At 40.3% G+C, this 20,914-nt stretch overlaps 1 protein-coding gene and 1 non-coding gene across 2 annotated transcripts in view; one reads left to right on the top strand and one right to left on the bottom strand.

Annotated features, from left to right (window-relative positions):
* PRMT8 (protein arginine methyltransferase 8) overlaps positions 1–20,914 on the top strand; it is a 161,807-nt gene that overhangs the window by 37,618 nt on the left and 103,275 nt on the right. The window contains exon 2 of the mRNA XM_021001647.1: positions 16,324–16,509. Coding sequence (XP_020857306.1) covers positions 16,324–16,509 — 186 coding nt within the window. The remainder of the gene's footprint in view (positions 1–16,323; positions 16,510–20,914) is intronic.
* LOC144455243 (U6 spliceosomal RNA) lies at positions 20,113–20,219 on the bottom strand. The gene has a single exon (XR_013483962.1). It is a non-coding gene; the product is annotated as a U6 spliceosomal RNA (small nuclear RNA).

Below are 20,914 nucleotides of genomic sequence, written 5' to 3'. Positions count from 1 at the left end.
TTTGTTCTATACTTGATGTATGACTTGGGACAACTTACACAGCCACTTTGAATACCAGCTGGCTTTATAAAATGGGAGTGGCCCTGGGATTGCCTACCTTGTGGGGTGATTGTGAGGCAAGTATTTTATGAACTGCCACACAAATATGAATGATTATTAGTCAAGTGGCCAATCATTCAACAAACATTTATTAAGCTCCTAGTATGTGCTAGGCAATGGGAAAACAAATGTGACAAATGAAACAATCCCTACTTACAAGGAGCTTATACTCTAATGGGGAAATGATGGTAAAATTTGCACAAGGGGAATTGGGAAGAACACCAGGCTTAAAAGTGGATTCTGGCTCTATACTGGGTGTGCAAATTCAGTCAAGTCACTTAATTTCTTTCATAATCCATTTTCTCATCTGTAAATTAGTAATAACAATACTTCCTTTACCTGCCTCACAGAGTTACAGACTGTAACAAGGGCCCCAAATGTTAGAGAAGGAAAGCACTTTGTAAACCATAAACTGGCATATAAATATAAGTAAGGATATATTTCTTCCCTGTAGTGGTGTGCTAGTAAATGTTTAACAATGAGCTCTCTAGAGGGGGAAATATATCTTTATGTGTATTTATATCTGGGATAGCTAGGTGGCATAGTAGATAGAGCACTGGGCCTGGAGTCAGACAGACTCATCTTCCTGAGTTCAAATCTGGCCTTAGACACTTACTAGCTGTGTGATCCCAGCAAGTCACCTAATCCTGTTTGCCTTAGTTTCTCTATGTATGAAATGAGCTGGAAAAGGAAATGGCAAACCATTCTGGTCTGTTTGCCAAGAAAACCTCAAATGGGGTCATAAAGAGCTGGACACAACTGAAAAATGACTGAACATCAATATATCTATAGCTATACCTACATCTATATATCTATCTCTATATTTCTATCTCTATATATGTGTATGTGAACATATGCATATATACACATATAAACACACATACACTTACATGCAGGACCCAGTTTTAATTTGAATCTGCATTATAAACATTTTCTCCATCAGTTCTTTAAATTTAGAAAACCAACAAAACAACAAATCAGGTCCTGATTCTTGGTAAATGCTCACACTGAAAATTTAACCATTGGCTTTCCAGGGCCACTGTGATCTGGCTCCAGCACATCCCTATTACTAGGACACTTTCCCAAGGGGGACTGTAATCTGTTGTGTGTGACAACCTTTACAAGTCAAATCCCAAGATGTCAATCACTGGGCAGAGTTTTCAGGGCTTCTGTCTGCTCTTCCTGCCTGGAAAAAGTGCTCAAAAGGCAAATTCCTCCCTAGGTTTTTCTCATCACTTTGTTTTTCTCCCTCTCTGTCTCTGTCTGTATCTCTGTCTCTCTCTGTCTTTCTGTCTCTGTCTCTCTCTGTCACTCTCTGTCTCTCTCTGTCTCCGTCTCTCTGTCTCTCTCTCTTGTCATCCTGTCTTGTTAGAGAGGCAGACAAAGAAATGGGAGAAAAGCAGGGAAAACTATAAAAATCCTACAAAGGGACAGAAATCCTTATGGTCGAGGACCGGGATATTTGCAAAAAAAAAAAAAAGAGCTGAACAGGTCTTGCAGGTATCCGTGACCTTGACAGATCAGAACAACGAGGACATTCTCTTTTTCCTTTTAAAAACATTTAAATAATCGAATGGATATCGGGGTCAGTCTCATCTGCAAGCATTGCCGATGCTCTGAATCAGCTTTAGAGGTGACTCCTGCCTCCTGATAGAGAGAGAGAGTGCAATTGACACAGTCTATTTTTAGCCTCCTGGAGACCGTGTCCAACATCCCAAGTGCAGGGTGGCCACACCTGCTGCATTCTAATGAAGCAAGCCCAGCTTCTCTCTCTATTGCCTTTTGCTGCCGGGCCTGGGCCCCAGGAACTCATCAGCTTGAAATTTGATGTTGCTAAACTGGGAAGCGTTTATTTCCCAGAGGCCATAGCCTAGATATACTAGGAAAATGGGACAGTCACACTTCCTTCTCTCTCCTTTTGTCTTCCCCGTCTGTCTGCCCCTCTTCTCATGGGCTATCTCTAGGGTGATGGCATCAATGTCCGTGAGAACTTGGAGGTGACTGGACGGCAGCTTGATACAGTGTATTCAGTTTTGGGTCTGGGTTGTCCTGTCTCTGCTACTTACTAGCTCTGTGACCTTGTGACCGTCTACAAACCTCAATTACTTCATCTGTAAAATAGTAACAGTAATTGCTATTTTGTTTAAGACTATAGAATGACAATATGTCACTATATTAATTCTCCAGGAAGAGAGTATATAATATCTGAATATCTCACAATGTGGTGCTGTACTAGTCACCATCCCCAAAGGTCTTATTGGAATCTCTCTATGCATGGAGGGGGGAGGCAGTGCGTCTCCAGTCGTCCTGATGTATAGATGGCTCTGGAGGAGAGAATGAGGCTGGCGACTTTGCACAGCCCTGCCTCACTGAAATAAAATTCACTTGCAAATCGAGACATCACCTTTCTGATGTCATTGGTCCTCTTCAAGAACAAAGGACAAATAACAATCTATGCATGGGATAACCTTCTTAAAAGTTTTCAGTCTCTCCACTGGCCATCAGATGGTTGTTGTTATTGTTCAGTTGTGTTTGACTCTTTGTGATCCCATTTGGAGTTTTCTTGGCAGAGAAACTCGAGTGGTTTGCCATTTCCTTCTCAAGGTCATTTTAAAGATTAGGAAACTGAGGCCAACAGGGTTAAGTGACTTAACTAGGGTCACACAGCTAGTAAGAATCTGAGGCCAGATTTGAACTAAAGAAGATGAGTCTTCCTGACTCCAAGACCACTACTCTATCCATCCCACCACCTAGCCTCCCCCACAAGATGGTATTCATCATGTGGATGCATCATGTTACTCTTCACATGGCCAACATGTAGCTTCAAGTGATGGCATTGGCCAGGTCTGGAATTAAGCTAGGAGAATGAAATGGAATATTGATCAAACTATTAAAATAAGCAATCTATAGTTTATGCAGACTATATTTTAGGACTACTTATCTTTCTAGAGCCCCCACCTCATCTTTTCAGGCTCTCCTCTCTCAGGTCATAACTCCAATCACATGCATAGGACTCAGTTCACATAGTTTAATCAAACAGCAAAAACAAAAGGAAATATATGGTGTGCTCCTGTAGGGAGTTACCTGTTTCCTGTCGCCTTCTAAACCTTTTTGCACTTGCCCTCCTAGATCTTTAGGTGTGGTAGGGGGAAATTCCTGAACCACCTGCCCCCATAGTTCATAGAAAATAATAAGGAAAAAGTATTTCTGGGTTTTGAAACCCCTTCTCCAGATCATGGACTCTAACAAGGATAAATAGGGAAAAAGAGAAATGAATCTTCTGCTTCTAGCTCAGGAGTCAGAATATAGCTGCCAGTTTTAGAACTTACTCTTCTCTTCTCATTTTCTAGTCTCTACCTGTGTTCAGATGTAACTTATCTCCACAGTGTGGGTCTCTGGCAGTCTCAGCCACTAGCTCATCAAGTTTTGGGCCGTGGCAGTAGAGACCACTGCAGCTGCAGTCCTGACTACTGTGGTCTACAGTAGTGCTGTCAAACCCTAATAGAAACGATACCTGTGGGTCACATAGTGACTCTTTGTTATTCAGGCTTTTCAGTCATGTCTGATTCTCTGTGACCCTATTTGGGGTTTTCTTGGCCAAGATACTAGAGTGATTTGCCATTTCTTTCTCCAGTTCATTTTACAGATGAGGAAACTGAGGCAAATGGGGTTAAGTTACTTGCCCAGGGTCACACAGCTAGCAAGTATCTAAGGCTGGATTTGAACCCAGATTTTCCTGACTCCAAGTCCAGTGCTCTACCTACTGCACCACCTAGCTGTCCTACATATTGACTTAGAAAACCACAATTTAACATCTATTTTGTGTTGTATTTTTATTTATTTTGTTAAACATTTTCCAATTACATTTTTTTTTCTAGTTCCCTGCACTTGAGGGTTTTGCTGGCCTTATCTTGGGCAACAAGTTTGATACCTCTGATCTACTGGCACCCCAGGCAACATCATCCTAACTGTGATTAATCGGGCAACCAAACAATAAGTATTCATTAACTGCCTACTATGTACTAAGAGGCAAAATAGCCTAGTGGATACAGAGCTAGCCTTGGAGTCAGGAAATCTGGGTTCAAATCCTACCTTTGACACTTACTGACCATATGAGGTTAAATCACTTCACTTCTCTCCTGATTCTACATTTCAGAGAAGATGTGAATTATATTGGTGGAGGACATTCCTCACTGGGTATGCCCTAAACTAATGAAATCATGGGTCTAGACAAAGAACAACTATGTGCCAGGTGGTTTTTTAGCGTGCCTCCCTCTCTCTCTCTCTCTCTCTCTCTCTCTCTCTCTCTCTCTCTCTCTCTCTCTCTCTCTCTCTCAGCTATACAATGGAGTTAAGTGACTTGCCCAGGGTCATACAGCTAGTGTTATGTGTCTGAGGTTGGATTTGAACTCAGGTCCTCCTGAATCCAGGGCCGGTGCTCTATCCCCTGCACCACCCGGCTGCCTCTCATACCTCTCTCTTAAGGAGCTCACATTCCAAGTCCCAAGGGCAGCAGAACTAAGAAAGAATATGAAAGCCAAAGCTGGATGCACATGCTGCTTCCTGCTCCAGAATCCACTTGAGGCTGTACAGCCTCCCTGGCTTCAGTCTCTTTGTCTTTCTGTGTGTGTGTCTCTCTTTCTGTCTCTGTCTCTACCTTTCTGAATCTCTCTCTCTGTTTCTCTCTCTGTCTCCCTCTCTTTCTGTCTCTGTCTCTCTTTGTCTCTGTCTCTGTCTCTGTCTCTGTCTCTCTCTCTGTCTCTCTCTCTCTCTCTCTCTCTCTCTCTCTCTCTCTCTCTCTCTCTCTCTCTCTCTCTCTTTGTCTCTCTTTCTCTCTTAAAAAGAATCAGGGCAGTCATACTTCCCAGAGTTTCACAAGGTATATTTCATCTGTCTCCCTCTGGGCAAATTACTAGAGCCCTTGGGTCCCTATAGTGATGAAACACTGTGACGTGGAAGCACTGGTTACATCCCTTTCCCTCCCGCCCCCCATGTACATCCTGAGCAATGTAAGCACAAACATTAAATACACCAGAGATAATGATGCCATCATCACAGACAATCATCCCACAATACTGTTTATATCATATCCACATTAACCTTATAGGCAACAAATAGCACCATGTGAAGCTTTGTCTGACAGGTTCCTTCAATGACAAGATGTCTAAATTACATGCAGGGCATATCACATGCACACATAGCAATGATGCATGTGTACATTCTGTGCATAAGCAAATAAGCACAAAGCAGTAATAAAAATGCATGGATGAATTGTACGTGCACAACACATACATAACACAATCATCAACATCCAAATAAAAAAAAATAGAAAGCAGAAAATGTGGAATAACAGTTAACAAGTGCAACAATATATATATAAACATACTAGCTTAAATCCAAACTATACATACATTATATCCACAAGCCTTAGTGTTGCCTGGCAACAAGTGCGACTGTCTGTCTCATAGCATTTTAAGCTAGTTTGGTCACTGGTCAGATAGTTCTCTCTTTTGTGCCCAGCTGATCTTTCTGCATATCAAGTCTAGGTTGACCATCATTGTCCTCAGATCTACAAATGCATTCACAATTCCATACTTGCAACTAGCCCAGCTGGATGTTAGCATTCTCTTTTGCTCTTGATCTCTATCTCTTGATCTCTGTCTTTTTCTGACAAGGAGATATTTATAGATATAGCAGGAACAGAAGTGCCAACCTTTCTCCCCAACACTTAGGATACCCTCTCCCTTATATCACCTTATTCCTGGGGGAGAGCGGGCTCAGACTTAGCTCAACTTCTACATAGCATCTGCCTCATTAACTTTCAAATGCAGCATGACAGAAGGTGGGTAGATGAGTCTATCCTCTGCTCCTGCTGGGGCTAGGTCGAGGAAATTGCTCAGTATTTTGCTTCTCACTATTTGGCTTCTGGAAAATCCTGGCACAGATCACAAATCAATTGCCACTCTAATGGTTCACTAACCTCTGACCTTTGGAAGCTCACAAAGCCATAGCATCTCCACTCTCCTTCATCTAAAACAGCTTCCAAGGAGGCTAAGAGGCCTGTGTTCATAGCCTACATATCAGCCTTGGAAGGGGAGGAGTCTCTTTCATGGGAACTTTGCTAGGCAGGGAAAAGACTGACCAATGCCTGCTGGTAGTCTCAGATGCCATCTTTGTATCCTAGGGGTCTCTATAATTGAAGAATTAGGCAGAAAAGGAGCTGCCTCTGGGTTCCAATCTCCTCCCCCGCCCCATCCTAGATCACATATAGGATCAGTTATAGTCCAGTGTAGCAATCCATTAAACAGCTCTACATTCTTTCCACAACTCCAACTATTGTCTCAATAGTATGGTGCTTTTTTGGGAAATGAAACTTGAGTCCCTCAGGTACATCTTTACTTGAATCATGTTTCAAAGATTTCAGTGGTCATTTGCACTTGATAACAATCACACAAGGACAGCTGGAGAAAAGAAGGTGTGTTTGGTGAAATGAGGTTTATATTTGCTGCTGGCAAATTGTCTGGTGGAAGGCTCAGACTTTAGCTGTACTTATATTTGACTTCAGTGCAAATTCCTGGATAACACAGAGATTCATTACTATTTCCACATTGGTCCTCCCTGGTCAATAGTTTATCCTGAAATCGTAGCTAGATATTATTGCTACCTATTTCTGGTAAGCAGCATTCAGTTTGGCACTGGTCAAGATATAGGTCAGTGGGTTGTTGTCTATAAACACCTGAAACGTATCTCCATACATATGGAGTGAAGCCCTATCTCAGTAAGAGCCTACTCTAAAGCCAAAAACTCTAGTTTTTGTAAAGGAGACTGAGTCTTATTGTCAGTAAGTCTTCTGCTGGCAAATGCAGTTGGTTTCTGATTACCATTGCTTTCTTGATACAAAACTGTTTCTAACCCATCTAGGCTAGCATCAAAATGCAAGGAAAAAGATTTGCTCAGATCTGGATAGCCCAACATTAATGCATGAGAAAGGCAATCGATCTTATCTTTGAAGGTTTGTTCACACCTGGTAGTCAAGTGGTTTCAGAGGGTTCAGGCAAACTGATTTTTCTTCTCCTTCTGCTCTAATTATTCTCAATCTTGTACCCAGTGAGATCATTCACTGGCCTGGTAAGGGGAGTCTGGTTCTTTACGAATGTGTGATCATAGCCACCAAATCCTAGAAGTGTTTAGTTTTGAAAGTTCTTTAGATGTGACCAGTTGGGGCATACCTGTATTTTTTTTTCTGGCTTTGTGCTCACTCCTTGATGAGATATTATGTGATGTAAATACCTGTCATAACTTCTGTGAAACTAGTACAAGGTCAATTATGCAGCATTTTCTAGCTGATGCAAAATTTTGATCAGTTTTTCCCAAGACACTTAATTTATCTACATACACTAATACTTTTATGTAGTTCATGTCTACATAAGTTATTGAAAAATATCAGGAACTAAGATTCATTAGGGCATACACTTAAACTGGTAAAATCCATCTGGGTAGATGAAGGCTGATTTTTCTTTGTCTTCCACTGCCCTAAGGATCTGATAGTATCCACTCCACCAATTCAATATGGAAAGCCACTGGTTACCTAGCAGACAGTCCAGGGTACCTCGAATTCTTGATATAATGTGAAGGAGGAATTTGTATTTGATTCTAAAAGTGATAGGGAGCCATTGGCATTTACTGAGAAGGGAAATGACATTCTCTGAAGTGAATAAATTGTAGAGGGGAGATACTTGAGGCACAGAGACTATTTAAGGCTGTTGAAATCATCTAATCTAGAGGTGATAAGGGTCTGAATTAGAGTGGTTATGGTGTCAGTGGAGAGAAGTGAAAAGATGAAAGAGAGATTATGGGGGTACATAGGTGGTTCAGTGGATAGAGTGTTGGGGTTGGAGTCAGGAAGTCCTGACTTCAAATCTGGCCTCAGACACTAGCTGTGTGACCCTGGAGAAGTCACTTAACCTCTAATTGCCTCAGTTTCCTCATCTGTAAAATAGGGATTATAATAGCATCTACCTCCCACAGTTGCTGTGAGGATGAAATGAGATAATAATTAATGTAACACAGCACAGTGCCTGGCACATAGTAAGTGCTATATAAGTGTTAGCTATCATCATTATTATTATCTACAAGACTTGACAACTGCCTGTATGTGTGGGTTGACAGAGAGTGAAGTGTTGAAGGGACACTGAGATTGCAAACCTGGGTAACTGGAAGGATTTTGGGGTCCTAGAAGGTTGTATTGAGAGGAAAGATAATAAATTCTATCTTTGGACATATTTGATTTGAGCTGATGTTCTGGACTAGTTTTGATTCAGGCCAGTTCCAGTGATTTAGGTACAGCGTTGGAACAAAATGAGGCACTCATAAACTGCGTAACAATTGACAAAAGGAAGTTTACTTAAAATGGCAGTGAAAAGGTATTCAGCAAAGATGAACCACTGATTCAACCAGGTACAACTGCTTTGAATCCATATTTGCCGTGATGGAGTGTATCTGATCAAGTCTGTGTGTCAAGCCTCAGAAGACTTCATCATTTCATTTTAAACAGGGGATCAGAGAAGTACAATTGTTCGGACCTTAGTCCCATGGATCATGGAGCTTTTAGGGGAAAAGCCAGCCTGGCTTAGATTGCAAGGACTTTAGTAGATATTGCTCCTCCCATAGATGTCCATGGGACATCCAGTTTGAAAAGTCTTATAGACAGTTGGTGATGTGGACTGGAGCATGGAAAGAGAACACGAAGGCTGGACATACATCTTGGAGTCAACTATGTAAAGATGATTATTGAATCCTTAGAAAGTGATGAGGTCACTAAGAGAGTTTAGAAAGAGAAAGGGTCCATGAGAGAGCCTGCTGGCAAATACATAGTTATGAACTAATGCCCCTAGTCCTAACCTCCTGATTTAGATGGGTAACTACCATCCCTGGGCTCATTTTTAAAAATTGTGTTTTTGCTAGGCAATGGGGTTAAGTGACTTGCCTAGGGTCACACAACTAGTAAGTGTCAAGTGCCTAAGGGCAGATTTGAGCTCAGGTCCTCCTGACTCCAGGGCTGGTGCTCTATCACTGAGCCACCTAGCTGCCCCTAGGCTCATTCATTTTTAAAAGACAGCCTAACAATTCTTGTCAGAAAAAAAATCAGCATTCATTTCTCAAGAGTAGCCAACATATGGATGGTCACCTAGACTATATCTGTAGTGTAAGGAAATTCTATTTCTTTGGCTGTACTCTGCTGGCGGCATGATAGAATCACTAACAATATCTTCTCTTTGCACTTGTTGTTGTCTTTATTTAGTTGTTTCAATTGTGTTTGACTCTTTGTGACCCATTTAGGGTCTTCTTGGCAGAGATACTGGAGTGGTTTGCTGTTTCCTTCTCCAGCTCATTTTACAAACAAGGAAACTGAGGCAAACAAGGTTGGGTGACTTGCCCAGAGTCACACAGCTAGTAAGTATCTGAAGCCAGATTTAAACTCATGAAGATAAGTCTTCCTGATTCCAGGCTCAGTATTATATCCACTCTATCACCTAGCTGCCCATACATGAGTTATGCTATTTCTTTTCTCTGAAAGGTGACAAAACCGTTCCTGGGACTAATGCGCAGACTGTGGCACCCTGGATGATAGCTTCCTGGTGGCTTCTGACCATATTGAGGTGGCTTTCTGGTTACCTAAGGACTTAAAAAGGACCACTTACATGAGGTCAAGGACTTTCACATTTGGAAGAGGTCATAAGAATGCAAGAGTCACCATATTTTTCTATTTTTCCACATGGAGGTGAAGAAGGCTGTATTTGCTGAAGCTAAGAGCTCCACTGTTTTTATTGAATATCCTTTCTATGCCAAAACGATGTAAATTTCTTTTTGTTAACTGTTGAATGATCTATGAGCTTCTCATTTTGTTCCAGTACTTAAAATAAATGAACAAGGTATGGTCTAAGTCCAGTTTCCCATCCCAAGTGGTGTTCTTGAATCAGGCTGCTGTGAGTTCTGGTCTTCAAATTCTTCCCTCCCCAGGGGAATGATTTTACCTAGGATTCCATTTTTTCAACAGGTTTTCTGTAGGCTCCTGACTTCATGTCTTGGTCATCTTTCCTTGTGGTGGAAAGTGACAGTCCCTTTTCTTGATTCTTTGTACCATATCTGAGAAGGGATTCTAGTATGATTTAACAAATAAGCATTTATTAAGTACCTACTATGTGCCAGGCACAGTGCTAAGTGCTGAGGATACAAAAGGAGGCAAAAGACAGTCCTTGCCCTCATGGAGATTGCAATCTAATGGAGGGAGACAACATGAAATAAATATATACAAAGCAAGCTAGGTACAGGATAAATAGGAAATAATTAACAGGGGGAAGGTGCTGGAATTAAGAGGGGTTAGGGAAGGCTTACAAGAGAAGGTGGGATTTTAGTTGGGTCTCCAAGGAAGCCAGGGAGGTCAGGAGTCTTAGAGAAAGGAAAGAATTCCAGGAATGGGGGATAGCCAGAGAAAATGCCATTTGTGGAATAGCCAGGAGCCCAGTATCCCTGCAAAAAGAATATGTGTCAGGGAGTAAGGTACAAGAAGACTGAAAAGGTATGAGTGGGCTAGGTTCTAAAGGGCTTTGAATGCCAAGGAGAGAATTTTCTGTTTGGTCATGGAGACAATAGGGAGCCACTGGAGTTTAGTTTATTGAGTGTGTATGTGTGGGGTGGCGGGGTTCGGAAAATCACTTTAGTGGCTGAATGGAGGATAGATTGGAATGGGGAGACACTTGAGGTAGGCAGAACCACCTACAGGCTATTGCAATAATCCAGATGTGAGGCGATGAAGACCTTCACCAGAATCCCGGTAGTGTCATAGGAGAGAAGGGGCATATATGAGAGATGCTGCAAAGGTAAAATCGGCAGGCCCTGGCAACAGATTGGCTACAGGGGGTAAGGAATAGTGAAGAGTCTAAGATATGACTCCTAGGTTGCAAGCCTGAGGTTAGTTGAAATTGTATTTTCCCTACGTTTGACCACTTTTTACATGCTGCATCCATTTCTTATAAAGTTTTACCCTATTCAGCAAATACTCATAATTTAGTTGTTTATCAATAGCAATCATTTAAGCTGACCTTTGCTCATTTGACTCTGTCTGGTCCTGTCGGGTTAATCAAGTTGTAATGCTTCTATTTCTATCCAGCTCTATAATTAAACCCCGCAAGTACCACAAAGGCCTTTCACCTTTTTGTCAAAGGGTATTTATATGGAGGTGGCAGCGAGGTGGCTGTGTGGATTGAGTGCTGGCCCTGGAACCAAGAGGATCTGAATTCAAACCAGACCTCAGACACTAGCTTCGTGACCCTGGGCAAGTCACTTACCCCTGTGTACCTTAGTTTCCTTGTCTGTAAAATAAGCTGGAGAAGGAAAATGGCAAACCACTCCACTATCTTTGCCAAGAAAACCTGAAGATCAGATACATACAATAGACCAAAAGAAAAAAATCTGGAATCCTACATATTACAGGGGAAAGAGCACTGAACTTGAGTTAAAATTCTGGCTTTGCCATTTACCATCTATGAGCAAGACACTTAGTCTTTCACCTGAGTTTCAGTTTCTTCATCTGTAAAATGAAGGGTTTTAGACAGGATTACCTGTAAATTTCCTTCCAACTGTAGATGTCTGATCCTATGCTATGCCTCCTGTGCTCAATGTCCTTCTAATCTTTACAGGCATTGCTGCCATATGATGCCAGGATTTGTGGTCTTTAGACTCTGCCCAAATGTAAAAGGAAGCCCTTTAATGCTTTCCAGAAGGCAACTCATTTTTCCTGACTCAGGAGCTTGCCAGTCGTGAAGTAATTTGGTGGCATAACTTTTACTGGCATTTCTTCCCTGGAGAGCATGGGTCTTTTCTTGAGAAAAACTCGAGGCTTGATTTCCCTCTGAAATAGATGATCTAAACCCAACACTATCAGTGAGAGAAGCTTCTTTTGCCATTTTAATTATGCTTTTCAGCTTGTCCAGAGGCAGAACTTTTCTATCCATTTAAAAAAAACAAAACAACACAACTTTTAAAATTGCTGCTTCTCTTTCAGATTGGAGTCAAGTGATCAGTTTTTAGGTACTATCTTCTGAAGTCAGGAATTTCTGAGTGATCACTTGTTTGATAATTCACACAAAAACAGGTTGAGATGTTCCCAGTTAGAACTGGTTCTTGATCTCTGTGCATCTGTATAAGTCATTCAGAGCTCTTTTTGGTGTTTTAATACTATCCTTATTTTTATACTCAGGATTTATTGTTAGGTATAAAAGACCTCTGCAGTTCTATATCCATTGCTTCACATCACTTTCCCAAAATTTTAGCTTCCATTTTGTTCTAATTTCACTTAAAATGTTATTCAGGAAATCAATAATGCAAAAGCAAAGAACCAAGTAGTCAACTGGATATTTGAGTTTGAATGACAATAACTTAACAGCATGTACCAAAAAAATAGCATGCATAGACAATAGCATAGATGAGCAATAAGAATGAATTCGTTGTCACATGCAAATAAGCAAAGATGTTGTCAATAGTACATAATTCCAAGTAGGGCTGATGGCCCACAGTGTAATTTTACTGTAGGCAATAGGCATAATGCATTCATAATCAATAACATTCACAAGCAATGCCTTTAGGATCCTGGGAAATACAGTGGGTCAATTATAAGAGAGAAAACTCCCATGTGTGAAAATGAAATTTTAAAAAATATCATAATCTAGATCATAAAGAAACAATTCCGGTAAAGAAACAAGAAAATGTTCCAAAATCATACTCCAGTGGCTTTCTATTGCCTCTAGGATAAAATAGGAACTATTTTTCACTTTTAAAGCTCTATACAACTTGTCTTGAACCTATGTTCCCCATACTCTACTTCCCATGCTCTGAAATCCAACCAAACTGGTCTTTTCCTTGTTCCTCATATAGGGTACTCTATCTCCCTTTTTTTCTGTCTTTGCATTGGTTACCTCATATGCCTAGAATGGACTTCCTTCTTACCTCTGCCTCAGAGAGGCCCTGTTTTTCCATTAAGTCCCAGCTCAAGCTTATCTTCTGCGTGATGCCTTGGCTAACACATTCTCTCCCCACTCCCCAACTTCTCTCCCTCCCACATTATTTTATATTTAACTACTTTAAGCATATTTGTATTTATTCACTTTATACTTACGATGTATATATTTTTATATGTACTTGTCTCTCCCACTCATATGTAAGATCTTGCATTTAGAATTATTTCATTTTTTGTATTTGTATCACTAGCACCCAGCATAATTCTTAGCATATAATAAATACTTGTTGACTTGTTGATGGAAAGAAATGCAAGCAAAAACAACACAAAATAAAATTCATTTAGAAAGAAAATATCCATCAGCTCAGAAACTTTTAAGAAAAGGTTTTTAAATTCACAGAACTTATATCCCTACATTTGATGCCTACAACACCGGGGCAGGGAATTTAGATCTTCAAAAACAAAAATAATCAAATAAACAATCCCAGACCAGGCCCCATTTGACAACTTATGGTTCTCTTCTGTGATGTTTTCATAAGCCTACTTTAAGTCAGTATCATTGTTTTATTTATCCAGAAAGGAGGTGTAATACCTGAGTGGAGCACCAAAAAGAGCTTTACTTGAGCTACCAGCTCAATGCCTACTGGGCACCAGAGGCTATTCAGCCTACAGATACCCAGACTTTTCTCTTATATTGCCAAGACTGAAGTTTCAGTTCTTTGTAGAGGACCTAGCCTATGCTTCAGCTAAAGTCTGTGACTAATATTAAATAAAAACTGTACTCTTCTGAACACATTATCCATTTAGGATACATGGACCAATGTAACTGAATTTTGTTGTGTGCAATATCTCAATAGCTATGAAGTTAACTTCTTGTAAAGCATATTGAAGGAAGACAGTTTCTAAAAGAGGGGGAAAACTGTACATGTGTCATGTATTAGAACTAATATATTTTATTTTCTCCCTGATGATTATCTTGGTGCGGAAACTCCCTTCACCAAAGCAGGTGGACAACTCTTTTGTAACTTTCAGTTTCAGAAGAACCCTGAGAGGTTATATGATTCGCCCATGGTCACATTTCTGCATTTTAAGTCTATCGCTATTTCTGCTATACCATGTTGCCTCCCAATGCAAATAATATCATCTCCATTTTGCAAATAAGGAACTGAACAACAAGGAAGTTATGTGACTGTCCCAGAGTCACAAAGCTAAGAATTATCAGGGTCAGGATTTGAATCTATATCATCAGACTTCAAGACTGGTGCTTTCAATGCTATACTAGTCAGACTATCACTTTGCAAAGAAAGAAGATAAATTTAGAAATGTGGGGCTACGAGAATCTTTTTACAGTAGAGAAATAGACCTCTTTTCTTTGATTCTGCCTTTTACCTTCTATACTTTTACCTTTTGGGGACTTCATTTTCTGAATCTTACATTGGGAAGAAGTGTACAAAGCAGCATAGTGGTAGTTGATGGGCATAGTATCCAGGAACTCTACAAGCCAATCTATGCTGATGGCTGCTACATTTAATTTATTTGTTTTTCTGCTTGATAACATTAGTGATTCTGATTTCATTTTTTGTTTTGGGTTTTTGTTTGACTTATTTTTTACTCACGTAACATTGGTGAAGGATCTAGGAATGTGATATAAAGGTGGAATAAGCACTTATTTTGTGCGTTCTTTGGTAGTGTTTTTGGTAATATTAAGGATTTGTTACAAAATTATTTATTTCAGTCAAATCTGTGATCTATTTGCATGATATTCCAAACATAATTCTGAATTAAAAATATAACATCCTAATTACATTCCTAACTAGATGTGGTATGTTTGTTTTTGTGTTTTATGCTATATTTTAACACTTTGTGTTACTTAGGCTATATTTTGCTTTGATCAGAAAATGGCTCAGATAGCAGTCTCACTCAGTGTACAAATTATAAATAAAAAGTGTATGGTAAAATAAAATTCCCTGATGTTACCTAGAACAATCACTTCACAGACATTTCATGTCACTTACATGCCCTTCAAGGTGCAAATAGAGTCTCATTTGTCTAGGTCTTTTCTTACTTCTGAATTTCAACAAAGCAGAACTAGGTAAAATAAGGAAGAGGGATCTTATCACCTTCACCACAAAAGCCATCTCCCTCCCCCTTACTTTTGCCGCGCTCGTGACTACCAACACCAGTACAACATCACCATTACCCAGTCACTATCAGCATTTCCATATCCTCATAACCATCATCATTTCCACTGTTGTGATCACCATCCTCAGTATATCACCATCACTCATTCACTGTCATCATCTCCTTCATCATCACCATATCCCCATCCTCATCCCCATTCCCATTATGCATCGCTATCACCTGCATCTTCACTTTCATCACCGTTATTACCTAAAAGCCTTCATTAAGCTCCTAATTGTACACAGTGTTGTGCTGGATTCACAAATATGCTACATATACAAAGGTAATTACACAGATAGGGCCTCCGATCTCTAAGGACTCGCAAGCCAAAACAGATTTTCTTGGCTTTTTTGTCTGGATCTATTCTTTGTCCCTGTCGCTCTCTACTTTGCATTATACTTTTTTGTGGTCATGTTGCATTCTTCCTAATAGACTAGAAGTTCCTGGAAGGCATGTTGGGTCTTATTTTTCATCTGTATTCCCAGTATCTAGCACAATCCCTTGCATATAGTGATCAATCAACAAAAGTTGAATTGAATGCAAACATTATATGAATTGCTAGGTGAACACTGAACTATTTATGTCATCATTAGGCTAGCTAGAGTGACCTTTTAGGGTTGAAGATGAATGGTTAAGGTATATTTTCAGGAGTAGAAAGGGAAAAGTAGTTATAGGAGGCCCATTATCTAGGTAAGACTCCATCAGTTCTTCTCCGTTCAGTCCATCCAGGGTTCCTGGGGAAGGTGGGATTACAGTAGCTCGAGTGAGGTGAGAGAGACAATTTAAATGATCAAGGTTTTGGGAAGAGGAGGGGTGGGGTGTTGTAGGCTTTTAAAACATCTCTTCCATTGAGAATGTCTCTTATATGCTTTTGGAAAATAATGACTGGGGATACAGAATAAGGACTAGGAGAAAAAGCTCAGGGAAATGGGCTGGGGGACAGGGGGAAGGAAGAACTTGAGGGTTGGACTTTGTTTTCTTCAACCTCATCTTTTGCTTCTGTTTAACACCAGGCCCTTTGCTTCCAGGTCAGCAGTGCACCCTCCCAACCCCCTCAGCCTGTTGTGGCACCCAAGCCTGCACAGTGTGTCCACCATGTATCCACCCAGCCCAGCTGCCCTGGACGAGGAAAGATGTCTAAACTGCTGAACCCAGAGGAGATGACCTCAAGGGATTACTACTTTGATTCCTATGCTCACTTTGGGATTCATGAGGTAAAAGCACCCTTGCCTCCACAAGTGTGGAGAGGTTTCAGTGACTTGGAGTGAATGAAATCACAGAATGTTAGAATGGTTAGGGAACTTAGAAATCATTTTAGAGATGAGGAGATTGAGGCTTAGAAGGGGAAAAATGACACAGTGAGTGTTGGCTCTAGGGCTAGCACTGGAACCTGGGTCTCCTGACTCCCACTCCAAAGCTCATGAATGTCAATGAGTTTTGCATTTTTACCTCAGTGTTCTAAAACTGGAATGGGCTGCTTCTTTACTGCAGTCAATTCACAGCCTGGAATAACAACCTGGTGGGAATCTTGTAAAGGGGATTCTGATTTAAGAATGGATTGGGTTACATGATTTCTCAGGTCCCCTGAGATTCCATGATTTTAGGCAAATTGTTTTCTGATTCAACATAATAGAGCTGACACTCAATCTTCCATGATTGGATTATTGATCTGGAAACCAGTTGGGTTTCAGGTGATATACAAAAGGCCAGGGTAGGAAGGAATAATGGAAAGGCATAGAAATGGTCATTCTATGACTGCGCTTGTGAATGTGTATGTTTGTGATATTCCATGGATGCGGATAACTGATTATGCAATTCAAAGCCAAAGAGAAAAGATTTTTGCATTACTTTGTATTCCACCAACTATCTCTTATCCCCAAATGCACAGATAATCCAGAACTATTTGTTATAGACGCTCACAGTGTTTTGTAGATGAAAGTTGTAAGACCAGAAGCAACTCATCAAAGACATCGTATATACCCTCTATCTCTCAGGATTGTACTTTTCTATTGGAAAAAGACTAGTCTGTCTCCTCTTCTTAAAAAAGTATTCAGGGAATGAGATTGAACAACAGCGATAATTCAAGGATCTGTGATATATTACCAACGTAGGCTCTCTTTGCTCACACAGATCGCAGCTTCTAAATGGCCTTCATGAGCTTCCATGTCTGAAAAATTTATCATCCTATATCCAAGCTGGTCATGAGCCTCCCTAGACTTAACAAGACTGGTCCTCAGATGACATTACCAGGGCTGTACCTGGATTGAGGTGTTCCAAACCTGTAAGACTTGCCAGGGCTTGTACTTTGCTAGCAATGCTTTCAAGAATGCAAAGTCACCCCTAGGTCTTAGTAGGGCATAATACTTCAATGGATTTGTTATGTCTTTGATATGATTATTCTCTCCCTTGCTGTAGCTCACAAACTCTCTACACCTTTTTAACCTGTGTGATACTTGACTGTGTTATTCCGTAGGATTGTAAAATCATAGACTTAGAGATAGGAGGTCCATGAGAGGTCAGCTGGCTTGACTCCCTCATTGAAAGATGAAGGCCTAGAGATCTTAAGCAATTTGCCCAAGGACACGTGGGTAGTAAATGGCAAAGCAAGAATTCAAACCTAGGTCATCAGATGCCAAACTCAGCATTCTTTCCAGTGCACCAAATCTTTCAGAGAAGATTGACCCAACATTCTGAAGACTTTCTTCTGGGTCTTTTTTTCCATTTAGTGGATACTAGTGCAACATTTAGGCCAATAGGAAACATATAAGATTATGGAGTTATGTATTTGGAGCTGGAAGGAAAGTAGACAGAGTCTAAATTTGTGAAAGTGAACACACACAGGGACACATATGGCCAGGGACATCCTATGCTTCCAATATTTACAAGACTACCAATGTCATCTAGTAATGTCATCAAATGAGGTGCTGTTCCCATGAAGCTGTGCTTGTCTTCGCTGTTCTTGTTTCTTTGCCACATTGCTCTGTCTTGGATTTCTCTTCAATGCCCTCTGTTGTCTTCAGGTAGTCATCTCTTATGGTGCAGGGTTTGGCAGCTCTTTAGCGTAAAGTGTAGGAACTATTATTCTTCATTTGTGATATAAAAATCAGTCAGGCCCACTCATCTAGCTAGAAAAATGAAAGGCTTAGAAATTTTCAAGTCTGTCCTTTTAATATTTTGTGTACTCTGTTGTCATGTAAGTCTTTCAGTCTTATCTGAGATATAGTCAGAAAATTCCTTTAAATTCCCATTTTCCATGATATAGTAAATTATTTGCAGGGGCATTGCCTGGCAAAACTAGAAAGAAACTGGGAGACATTATGGAGAACAGACACATAATGTCCATCATGTCCCATGCAGATCATAAGGCTTGGCTTGAATAAAGAATTCTGCAAGGGCTGGTGATTTTTGCCCTGCTCCCCCCATAAAAAACAAAACAAAACAAAACACTGCCTTTCTGCAATCCCTTTTGAGTAAAAATTTGTAGACTTGGCAAACCAAATCAGTGCATAAGTACTTCTTTAGGTACACACCCTAAACAGCAATTATACCAAATAGTGAGGAAAAGTATTGATCCAAGCAAAATAACAAACCGAAATTGGAGAGGTTATATGGGTCAGACTAAACCAGAAAATACACAGAGCAAATGAACTCTTTACATGACAGTTACAGAAATTCTCAGCTTAACCAAGAGAGAGGCCTCCGTCTCACTGAAGGGGAAATTCTTCAAGTCTCTGGGGAAGCAAATCAGAAATCATAGACATGACTCTTCAACAGAGCCAGCTTCTACATGTTTGTAACTTCCAAAATCTGTCTCCTTCTCTTCATGTGTCTGGAATTGGTCCCAAAGAGAGTCTGGGACCATGTGTGTCCTCTAAAAGAAAGAATAAAAAGAATGTCTTGCTATCCCACCAACTCCATTCCTCACAAGGCACATGGTGTCAGCAGTCTCTCCAGCAGTCCTGAGTTGTCTAAGCAACGACAAACAAAATGCCTGAGACTTAGCTGGAAACCCGGAATACATTTGTATGTAGCAAAAACAGAAAAGAGCTAGTGCATATAATAATAATAATAATAATAATAATAGTTCATATTTACATAATGTTTTAAGGCTTTCAAAATACTATAGCATCATGTGTGATACTTCTATACAAAGTATACTATATAGGGACTGCATAAAAGAGGACTCTATTATTCCCCTTCTCCCTGTCTTGCCACATGACCATCTCACCCCATTTCTCAATCATACACTTCCTCTATGTCTATGTCTATATACTCTATGTCCACTATTTAATGTTTAATTAACTGTCCCCAATGCACATCTCTACATTGTCCATTGGGTCATTCATTACCTTTAATCTTCAGAAATTGTGGTGTTTCAAGATTCACAACCATAGAGCATCTCAAGGAGATTATGTTAAAAATACAGGCTTTTGTGCCCGGGAGCAGCTTGGAATCATTAAAAGTGCTGTGTAGCGTCCCAAATATAATCCAACCCACTCTCTTCTTCCTATTCAGTTCAGTGCTTAACTCATTGTCCATCTATAGTGCCTGCTTAAAATATATGTACTGAAGTACTAACTCAACAGATTGACTAGCCAACTGCATGGAATAAATAGTCTGGAAAATGGACATTTTTCATCCATTTAAGTTTTCTTGTACAGTCCTAGTGACAGGATGAGTCTGCTGTTCTCTAGCAGGTTGGTCACTAAGTAATGGATTCTTTGGACATGAGAGAGTATGGGACCAAGTGGTGCAAGTGGACGGTTTCACTTCTTTAAAAATTTAAATAATCCCCAATTACATATTACAAGATTTTGAAAAATATGAAACATTTCACAAATTTGCGTGTCATCCCTGCTCAGGGGTCATGCTAATCTTCTCTGTATTGTTCCAATTTTAGTATATGTGCTACCCAAGCAAGCACAGAGGGCTTAACGTTAACAAGGTTAGTCAGTCTCCTGAGATTGGGGCAAAGGAAAAGATTTTGGTTGAGGACATAGAAATGTTTTGCAACGTAGAGAATGGGAGTTGATGGAGCTCACAAGGATGGCTTCAGTCTTTACAGTCAAGTAGAAGGTAATGTCTGCTGAGAGAAGATTGGGTAGGAATGAAGTTGAAGTGTTAAGGAGAGCAGAGATTTTGAAGAGTCACTTTGAAAATGAGTAGATGAGAGATAAAGAAAAGGCTGTCTGTATCTCAGTGAAGGCCCAGTCCAGAACAGGTAGCATTAGGTTGTAGGGTACAGTACATCACAGTTTCATGAATCCTTCCAGCAGCAACCAGCGGTTTGGAACTAGAATTGGAGAGGCTGTATGTTATGGTGATTGAAGATTGGAATTAGCAGGGAAAGAGCAGCAGAAGGACAAAAAAGCTTAAAGTTAGTGAAAAATAACTTTGCTGAGAGAGCTAAGAACAGGATCAAGACTATGGAAGGAAAAAAAGTGAGGTCAGAACAGTGGTGATGACCTGGAAGAAGAGAGAGGGATTGAAGAACTGGAAGTTTCAGGGAGGACAAAGAGAAGGTTGAGGAGGAATGATGCCATCAATAATCATTTACTAAGCACCTACTATGTGCCAGGCTTTATGCTACAACAAAAAATGGAACCACCCCTTCTGTCA

The sequence above is a fragment of the Phascolarctos cinereus genome, unplaced genomic scaffold, assembly GCF_003287225.1.
Source record: "Phascolarctos cinereus isolate Bilbo 61053 unplaced genomic scaffold, phaCin_HiC Scaffold_1;HRSCAF=81, whole genome shotgun sequence".
Classification (NCBI taxonomy): domain Eukaryota; kingdom Metazoa; phylum Chordata; class Mammalia; order Diprotodontia; family Phascolarctidae; genus Phascolarctos; species Phascolarctos cinereus.
This window is presented reverse-complemented; position numbering and strand designations above follow the sequence as displayed.